This window comes from Siphateles boraxobius, unplaced genomic scaffold, assembly GCF_051911475.1.
Source record: "Siphateles boraxobius isolate OS27281-9 unplaced genomic scaffold, OSU_SipBor_1 29, whole genome shotgun sequence".
NCBI lineage: Eukaryota > Metazoa > Chordata > Actinopteri > Cypriniformes > Leuciscidae > Siphateles > Siphateles boraxobius.
The window spans coordinates 11,087,587-11,097,460 of record NW_027508908.1 but is presented as its reverse complement, the minus strand read 5'-3'; the positions used below and the strand labels follow the sequence as shown (position 1 = coordinate 11,097,460).

Genomic DNA, 9,874 nt, shown 5'->3' with positions numbered 1-9,874 from the left:
GTGTGTGTGTGTGTGTATAAAAGAGATTCAAATTAAATTAAGTTTTTACATTACTTTGTTACATTTGTAAAATAATACAAAAAATGCTATACAAAAATTGGAATTGAATTACCAAAACTGACAAATGGATAAATTAATTATACTATTAAGTTACAATCAAAACAGTTTTTTACATTTTTTTTTATAACGAATGTCATTGAACCAAGTTCATTTTGGTTCAATTTGGCAAGTGACTACATAATCACTCCTAAATGGTCAGCCACACCTCTTCCTGTATCGGCTGTCAATCATGCAGACAGCATGTCTGCTTCCAGAGCTCAGGTGCCTTGTGGACTGCTGTTGTGAAGCGCAAACATCAGAGCACTCGGAAATGTGAGAGTCTCTGGCGGCCGACAGGAGGCCACTTTAGGAGATGCTATCTCGAGGACCCAAACACCCGACACACTCGCCAACGCACACACACACACCTTTATAAAGACACTGACACATTTGAACCTAAATGCGCACACACGTAAATGCTCTTGGGAGTGCCTGGATGATTCAGCTTGAGTTTGAATGGGTTGGGGGCATTATTACATACCCAAACACGAGACCAGAACTTGAACATAGTATTTTAGCCTTGGTTTCTTCTAGATTTTGTCTGTTTAGAACACTTATTGGCTTTAACGTAAAACAATGTCATAGGTAATAAGTTTAACCCTTAATGTAAAGGAGAATATCCTGCCTTTTGAAGAAATTAATGGATGAAAATATATTTAAAAAATTATTCACAATAGTATATTTACATGAAAACATCATGTGACTCTTGAAACCCAAAACCTTCATTTATTCTAGTTAAATGTGCCATTAATCAATACTATAGTACAGAGACATCCATAACCCGCTGTAGTCATTGATACCCCTAAACCTGTACATATGGCATGTTTGTGTTGTGGCCTCTTTGATCAGGCCTTGGTTTTAATGGATTTTTCTCCTCCTTTTGGCCATGGGACCAGAGAGGGCATGGATATAAAGTGGAGGGGTGGAAGGTCATTTGAACCTTGTGGTTTTGGAGCAAAGTGCAGGACGACAGAAGGTGTTCTCCCTGTATTGAGACATCACTCTCTCACAGAGACAGGAAGTCTGCTCTCCCCCTCCCACTTACACATATATGCAGACTGTAGTAGACCATTAACAGATACCATGCGTTAATGGGCAGTATTGTAGCAATAGATGGAATGGGGTTAGGTATCCAATCCTGAATTCACAGTGATTATCTTGCCACCTCAGAACCACATTGGAGTCCCTGCCCGGTTGAAAAATGGCTTAAGTAAAGTGGACAGCGTCACTGGCCCTTAGGCTCTGAGTATTTGGTTACTTCAGAACCTTATATGGAGAAATGCTAATGTGTGATAGAATATGAGACTGACAATAATGGTTGTAGAAGTTACTGTTGACTGTGACTGTAACTGAGACAGGAGATTAATTTTTTGTATAAAATCATAATTTTAATACGTTTAGATTTTAAAGTTCTCCAAGTTTGATGCACTGATCAGAATCTATAATAATAAAATACACTAAGAAGTGGTGAGTGTTTCCTTAGTAATATTCACAATTATATTTTGGTTACATCATTGCTACAAAGCATTTAAAATGTATTACAGTGATGTCACTAATCCAGAGTAATTGTAAAATTTAAAGTTAATGTAGTATTGATTTTATTTTACTTAATAGTTTTAATGTGTTTTTTTCTGTAAAAACAGTGATTTTATACTGGAAAAATTGGTAAGCCTCAGACTCAAAATTATCCAAATGAATAAGAACAAAGTCAGGGCTTTTGAAAAGGAGTGGTCTTCTTTTTAATGGCATAGCTTATTTGTAAAGTTAGTTTTAAGTTATTTTTTTTAGGCTATCTGTTTTTCAACTTCACTTGTGTGAAAGTTCTGTTTTATAGGGGTTGGAAGTGTCATGTCAGCTAGTGACAGGTAATGGAAAACTTTTTTAAAAGTAATTGCAAGATCTGGAGGTTTGAAAAGGTTCATGTTATTAGAGAATTTTGAGGTTATCTTTATTCTGTTTTATAAATAAATCGACATCTCCGTTTCACTGCTATATGATAGAATTGATTTGCTAGTTTAGGATAAAATTAAACCGAATCTGTAATTGGCCATGTGCGTGTAAAAGGAAATGATTTTCTAGCGTTTCAGCCTCGTTTGCAAATAACTAATTTTGCTGTTATCTAGCTAATTAATAAAATGAAACGCACAACCTACTCTTTATCCTCGACCAAATATAGGCCTAACGTCAGTGAAAACTTTCTCTTTTTTCCCGGAAGAACTTTTATCAACAATAAAAATTTTAATTACCACTCATCTTATATTTGTTTACCAGTGCGAAAAAAAGAAGTTTGATGACGATTGGCAAACCATCCCATTGGCCCGTTTGCCACGTCTTCAACTCAGCGGCGTAAAGAATTAATGAATCGCAGAACCGAAGAGCAGGACCAAATGACAACAGGCACCTTTTAGAGTTTAAGTCTTTTATAAAATACCGTGGCCTAACATGACCTCACTAGAAATAAGAATTTGTGAGCCATATAGTAAAATCGTATTCTTTACAGTATAGGCCTAATCTGACTTTTAATTTCATCACTCCAATAACCACAAATTACACTTTTAAAACTTGTATTTCTGTTTGATCTCCCAGGAACAGATAATTCTCAGCTATCCATTTGAAATAAAATATTAATTGAACAGTCTGAGTAGTTTACTTTAGGTAGGCTGGTTTATAGCCTAATAAAAACTATAGAACTGCATGCACAAATTCAGTAGCGCTTTGTAAAGTCTATTTAACACTAATGTTTATTGAAGTGCCTAATTTAGTTCACTGTTAGGCAATACATGCCCGAGTTTTAAAAACGTTTTGTAATTTAGAGGAAACATCCTCAGGTGGAACAAGCCGCATTTGTGGTCTGTAAATCATCCTGAGTCCAGTATGCTTGGTCGTCGGAATTTGCTGTTGTCAGTGTGATTTTGTTGGCTTCAATATATAGATAATTCCTCAAGAACATGCGATTGTAACATTGTTAACTAGACTCACGTGTTTAATCAACATCCGAGAGTGTGACTAGTTTTTATTGATAAATAAGTAGACCTATAACTGATTCAATATCATAACAATATAATGGTCTAAATTGGATTAAAATCAACAAGTTATAGTACAAAAAAAGTCAGGACACAAAAGTTTTCTTTTGAAGCAAGTGTAAAACAGAAGATTTAATGACACTCGATAAAATACTGGTAGTTTACTTAATTGGCCAGGTTATGCTGGAAAGGAATTAAAACGAAAAAAATCTAAAAGGAATATACATACAAACATGCGTTAAATGCAAATTAACCAATACATTCACTTAAATACGTTTTCATTGCTCATTTTAAAAATTAGAGGGCCATTTGAAATACAAATGCATGCATCAATAATCTATCTTTGGCAGAAATGTAATAATAATAATAACAATGTAAACCTTAAAACATTAGTGTTATAATTCCCTGCCATGTGAAGACAGGATGATTGGCACTGGCATTTATGCCAGTATGGCTGGGATATAGTTGTTATTTTTTAATATAAAATTGTCTACAGAATACAATAAATAAAATAGGTTTTGCATAGAAATGCAAGCCAGCTTTTTTACTGACCGTTAGCTCAACAACGTTCTCAGCAAAACACACAAAAAGGCAGATAATGCTTATCAAAATTGGGCCGTGTTGTCAGTTCTGTTATAAGAGCTAAGAAAACTGCATATGTCCCTTGCGCGAGGGTCTTGTCTAAGTCATATATCTCCATCAAACATACTGAAATACTTGCTGGCATTTGAAAAGTAGAAGTAAGGCGCACTACCTCCAGGATACACGACTGGCAGAGGCATTGGAAGCATGCACCTTCCGAGAATATTACTCTCTTTATATAAAGCTGGGAGCGGTACCGTCTTTCCAATGTCACCGAAATCGCTATTCGGTCCCTCCAGGTCAGTAGACAGTTGTCTTTTTAATTTATTCCGTCGATTCTGAAACCAGATTTTGACTTGAGTCTCGGTGAGCTGTAAAGAGTTTGCCAGGCAAGCGCGCTCTGCGCTACTCAGATAGCGTTTCATGTCAAACGTAGATTCCAGTTGGAAGATCTGTCTCTTTGAAAATATAGTGCGTGTTTTCTTTTTCGTCATCAGTTTATTTTTCTTGCCGTTGTTCTTTTGTTGCGCGTCGTCGCAGCTGTCCGTGCTCTCGCTGCGCACGTCCACGGTTTTGAGCGCGTCCACTCTCCCATCGCCATCTATGGTGACTTTATCTGGAAGCCAGGCAAACGCTATTGATATTCGTTCTAAACAAATACAGCAATACTAATAGCACATTATAGCAGTTTTGTGCCCAAATCAAAAACAATATCTTACCAATGCCGTGCAATCTTGTATCCGACCCATCTTTGCATAGACCCTCGCTCTCTCCGGGATGATGCAGACAGCCATCCTGACACACCACAAGCGATGTCTTTGAATGACAGCTGTCAAAGTTTCTGCTGCTAGACTTGGAATTGAGGATATTATCAATGGTGAACTTCAAAGAAGCGGGTCGACATGACGCTTCCTCCTTGCTCATATTCTCGTTATATGCGTTAGATGCGGGGTCCTCGCTGTCCTTGTCTCTTTTCGTTTGCCGCGTCGTAAACTAACGTCTCGATTCTCCGAGCACCATCGCTCCACGACGTGCAGTGCTGTTGAGTTCGCCTAGACTGTTAGTTCACTGACCGGAAGAATACGATTCTCCATCGTTTATTGGTCGCGAGAATCAGACAACACGGCGTCCAATGGCAGAGGGGGGTGGGAGCTAGAGCACAGACTTATCCAGACATCTGGCACACATAGGCTATCACAGTGCATACTGTTTTTAAAGAGTGTTCTTAAGAAAAGGAAAGAAATTTTAGGTTTTAGCAAAGGCCAATTTTGCGGCCTTTGCCAGCTCGTTTGATGATGCTTGTGGGATGTCTATTTAAGAAGAAAGGGAGCTTTTGCTATTAGTTATTTATCTCATCTGTATTTTTCAAATAATGGTTTTACTTCTTGCACTTCATTAGCCTAGTGTGTAAGATAAAAATCCTAACTTTAATTTTTTACCAAAGTTTCATTAGTTTCCACCCTTTCTTATTGTTGTTTTTATTTTGTGGCAATGCATTGTTGTGAAAGAAACGGGCATGTGATTCTTTCGAACTATGTAGATACAATGTAGATATTACAAAAATGAACGATGACCCTCACTTTTCACATTATTGATATGCAAGTTATTTTTAAGTCGTTATTTCTTCGTCCTTTAATAATTTATCTATAATAAGTGTGTATTGGGCATTGAAAGCATACATGGACGATAACTTTGTAATACATATTATTTTATTGAACCCTTAGTCAGTCACCACAATAAAGATTTAATTGTCTTTTCTTCTTATTTTTCTTATCCGGGAGACGATAGTTTTTCAAAATAGATCCTGAAATACTTCTGAAATCATTGTAAACTATAATGATATGATTGAGTAAATATGATGAAAATGTTATTCCAAACAACATTATTTAGGCTAAATAATAATTTTAGATCATTATTCTGTTGTCAAAGTGAAAATGCCCAGTAGCGGGCCTTATATATAGTAGGCTACATTTTCATGAGATTTATTTCTGGACTCATGAATATTTACGTGTACATTTGATAGGCTACATCATTGTTCGTTTAAATTTGACTATTTTATTGTAAACTGCATATTACATTCAACAGTGTTATGATTTATTAGGCATATTGTTTTTTTCTGTTGTGTCCGTAATAACGGACTGCATATAGGCTAAGAGGGCCTATTTAAACCACACTTTTTTTTTCTTTGTGAATAATAGTGATTTTACTGCATCGTGCTTTGAAAATTGGCTAAATTTGATGTACTCGTTTAGAAAATACCCAAAGTAATCCAGATCATCTGGACACCTGTGAAAAATACATTTTGCATGATGCTTGGTTTTCAAGTTGTCCCGTGAAGTCCTATCTCATTCATATAAAAGTCTTAGAAACCAGTTTACAGAAAAATCATATTGCTTTAACGTGATTCGTTTATTAAAATGTATAATGTGAAAAGTGACAAAACTTATAAATCAGTGGTTCTGAATAAAAATAGGCCTAGGCTATATTTGCACAAAGCAAGTGTTGCCCTTATTTGCATACAGGTGAGGGCCCCCATGCACAGAATATATATATATATATATATATATATATATATATATATATATATATATATATATATATATATATATATATATATATATATATATATATATATATATAACAGTGGCAATTAACTCAAACTTGTCTCTCTCTTGTGATAGGCGTTTTCATTTCTTTGGTTGCAGCAGGCATTATACTGCAGTTTCCAGCAAGATCAGTTATTGCACCAATTGATGATAATTGTCATTGGGTCACTATTGTCAATGCTGTATGTCATTTTCCCAATATCAGACAAGGCCTGTCATCTGCGATGTTATTAAATTCATTGAATGAGCAAAGGACGATAACGGATAGTTTACAGAATTCGAGAAGCCCATGATTGGAGGCGAGACTGGAGACACGTTAAAACTGAGTGTTGACATGGGTGTTGTTTTATCGTGATACAAGATGGGCACCCGGACAATCCGTTGGGAGTTGTGGTTAAAATTAACAACCTCTAAATCCGCGTTCAATTGTCTTTTCCATTTGTTTCGGCGGTTCTGGAACCAGATCTTCACCTGTGTCTCGGACAGGTGCAATGAGGCCGCGAGTCCCGCGCGCTCAGAACTACTCAGGTATCTCTTCATGTCGAACGTGGATTCTAGCTGGAAGACTTGGCTTCTGCTGAACACAGTTCGGGTCTTTTTCTTCCGGACTGAGCCTGACTCGGAAATGTCGGGACCTGAACGGTCATCGAAGAGCTGTGGAGCGTCCTCTCCCTCATCCACCACACACTCGCTAGTTTTTTGGTCTACTGCTCCACCAAGAAGCTCAGAGGCCACGGGGGTGTCCCTGTCGCTGCGGCTGTGTTCACTGGAATTGCGGGTTTCTTCTCTTGGACCTGAATAGAGATGAAAATGAACGTGTATGTTTAATGTATTTGATCAGAAAGATGTTGCCAATGTGATATAAAAAATCTGCACGCTCGTAATCTAGGCCCGTTCCCATATGTGCATATTGTGTATCAATCTATATAAGCAGCCGACTTTCTCCCTGTGGCTTTCACAGCTTTACAGAGTTAACGAATCAGACAAACCAATTGCACTCTTAAGCCTTTAACGAGTTTGGGAAGTCTTTCATTGCGACTCGGCTGCTCTGCGCATTTGAGTTGCTTTTGTTGGTTTTACCTAATGAGGCTTAAAACTAAAGTGGACCTGCCAGAGGGACAATTGCTGCTGTACTAACACGGGGAATAATTATTCAGTTGAGAACTAATAATGAGCAAGTCAGCCTGTTCCATTAACGAAAAGCACAGCCCATTCGAGCTTGTGCACTCATTTAAATGAAGTCATCCATGTAGAGATCACTGCTTATGAAACCTCTATAGTTTTTCACTTTGGCTAATAATTTTTCACAATAACTGAGGAGTTTTGAACTATAAACTATAGTTTTGAACTTACTCGCAAGGGTCTCCCGTCCATACCAGTCCAGAGGTGACTGTGTGCTCCTACACATCTCTGTCTTGAAGCCTCTGCTGGATGCTTGACTGCACATTTCTTTCCGATACGCCTTAGTGCTGCCCTTAAGAACAATCTCTCTGTCCGTGCCATCGCTATCCTTTATAGGACGGACAGACTTTTCTGTCCTACAAGTGCCAAGTATATTCTCGATAAAAAACGACGAGCCCCTGGATGTGGTAGAAGTATGCTGTTGTTGGCTTTTGACATGCATTTCTCGTACAAATATAGGCTACCAATAACAGCAGCCGCCGGGTGATTCGCGTATACTTCTATGCAAAAAGCAACGGATCCTTTCTCTCCGGATATCCCCGCTCAACCATCACTTCAGTAGGACGAAATCCTTGGTGCGTCCACGGCGCCAGTAGGCTACACAGAGAAGCTGGCGCTGTATAGTGGGCTAAAGAAAAATCCAAGTCAAGTCAAATGCTTAACAAGCGGAGGGCATTCTGCTATTGGACGATCACAATAGCAAATGGGATTACTCGTGAAAGGGTATTACCGGCTCCGGTTCGACATCGGTTTTGATCGTGCCTCAGGGTCGGTGGAACCCCTGTCGCAGAGAGCTGTATGTGGGTCAATTAGAGAGCAAATCAAAATACAGATAGTGGTCTTCAGCGCATCGCGTCAGCTGGGGATCTCGTTTATCGGATGCTGCTCCGTCTATTGGTCGGATGGGTCGCTACATCACAACGACGTTACAGCAAACGCCACTGTTTGGCATGCAGGCAGCGAGACAGCCTTCGTCGGGGCATCCCAGGATATGTTGTGTTTGGTTTATGCGTTTAAAGACGTCAAATAAGACATTTAAACCACAACTAAAGATTCCGTTTTTTTGGAACTCATGATCTGTAAACACTACACTTTTAGCTACATCAGCCAGACGTTTACTGACCCATTAAAAACGTTTTAAAATATTTTTCGAGCTCTAATTAGACAAATAGCCTAGATTATGCATTTGGTTTTCTACTTTAAATCGGAGTGGTTCCCTGGTTACTTAACTGTTTGAGTGCGTGTAATTTGCAAGTATAGAATTAGCATCGTTATAGAAATTAAATTAAAGCAATTCGAAATCATTTAGATTTGTTAAAAGGTTCATAATAAATATATTTTAGCACGTACTGGCACGAAATAATAATATTGAGATATTTAGGCCTGCACTGTTAGGGATCATTTTGTGGCTTTATCTTGTTTCAGTTTGTTTGTTCATTATTCATTTTAATTTAATTTTATGAATTAAACAACTCATAAACATTCTTTATCAATAAAAAATAACCCACTAAACAAAAGTATTATGCAATCATTTAATAGGCCTACATTTCTCGTTATATAGAACCTGTTTGGCATAAAGGGTTCTTTAAAATTGAGTAAAAATCCCTGTGGTTCTATATTGAACCCCATTGAGAACCCCATATAGACGATGCGCTATAAAGCATAAAAACAAAACCGTGCATAATGCGTCCAAAAGTGTAAATGCCTAGATGTTACTTCTTAAAATTACCTTCATTTGGTGTGACGTAATATATTTGTCTTGGTTCACGTAAGTTGAATAATACTTTTGACTTAAAGTTAATTTTAAAAAGCTATGTGACTTAATCACATGGCAGATAGGTCGTGACACATTTTTTCACAGCATGTGATTTGCAACACTTAATTAAAATATAGGCCTAACTAAATGAAAATAAAAGATAATTTGCCTACCTAAAATAAAGTATAAAGTGTTTAAAATAAAAATATATTTTTTATTGTTTTATTAAAATGTCTGAGATTTGACGTTAGGCTACCGCTTCAGGACAGCAGGTCAAATCTTAGTTTGAGATAAATAACGTTGGCTACTATTCTGGCCTAAAGAAAACCCGTTACCCAACACAGGCTAAACTTATTTTAATGATCATGAATTAGCGAGATCACGGCGTAATCATCTTCCGTACTTTTAAATTGGTTAATAGCGTGAGATTCAGTAGACTATACTTCCGTTAAGTTAATACATGGAAGACAAATAGAAAACTCATACAATCCACAAAATAAATAGGCCTAAAAAAAGATTATGCCTAGCTAGTTGTAGAAGTGCAACGGTGAAATTCCTGGATTTTGAAAATAAGTTTATAGTAGGCCATTGGCTAGTAATTTTCTTATTTATGACGTGATTTTTTT

The 9,874-nt window shown here is 37.3% G+C and overlaps 2 protein-coding genes across 2 annotated transcripts; both read right to left on the bottom strand.

Moving 5' to 3' along the window:
• Positions 1-3,675: 3,675 nt before the first annotated feature.
• Positions 3,676-4,751, bottom strand: hmx4 (H6 family homeobox 4). The gene is made up of 2 exons (XM_077246958.1): positions 4,424-4,751; positions 3,676-4,320 (listed from the first exon to the last, which is right to left on the bottom strand). The coding sequence occupies exons 1-2, from the start codon at positions 4,626-4,628 to the stop codon at positions 3,809-3,811; spliced, it is 717 nt and encodes a 238-aa protein (XP_077103073.1). The 5' UTR covers positions 4,629-4,751; the 3' UTR covers positions 3,676-3,808.
• Positions 4,752-6,335: 1,584 nt separating this feature from the next.
• Positions 6,336-8,295, bottom strand: hmx1 (H6 family homeobox 1). The gene is made up of 2 exons (XM_077246957.1): positions 7,664-8,295; positions 6,336-7,104 (listed from the first exon to the last, which is right to left on the bottom strand). Exons 1-2 carry the CDS (start codon positions 7,932-7,934, stop codon positions 6,512-6,514), a joined length of 864 nt encoding a protein of 287 aa, XP_077103072.1. The 5' UTR covers positions 7,935-8,295; the 3' UTR covers positions 6,336-6,511.
• Between the last annotated feature and the right edge of the window lie 1,579 nt (positions 8,296-9,874).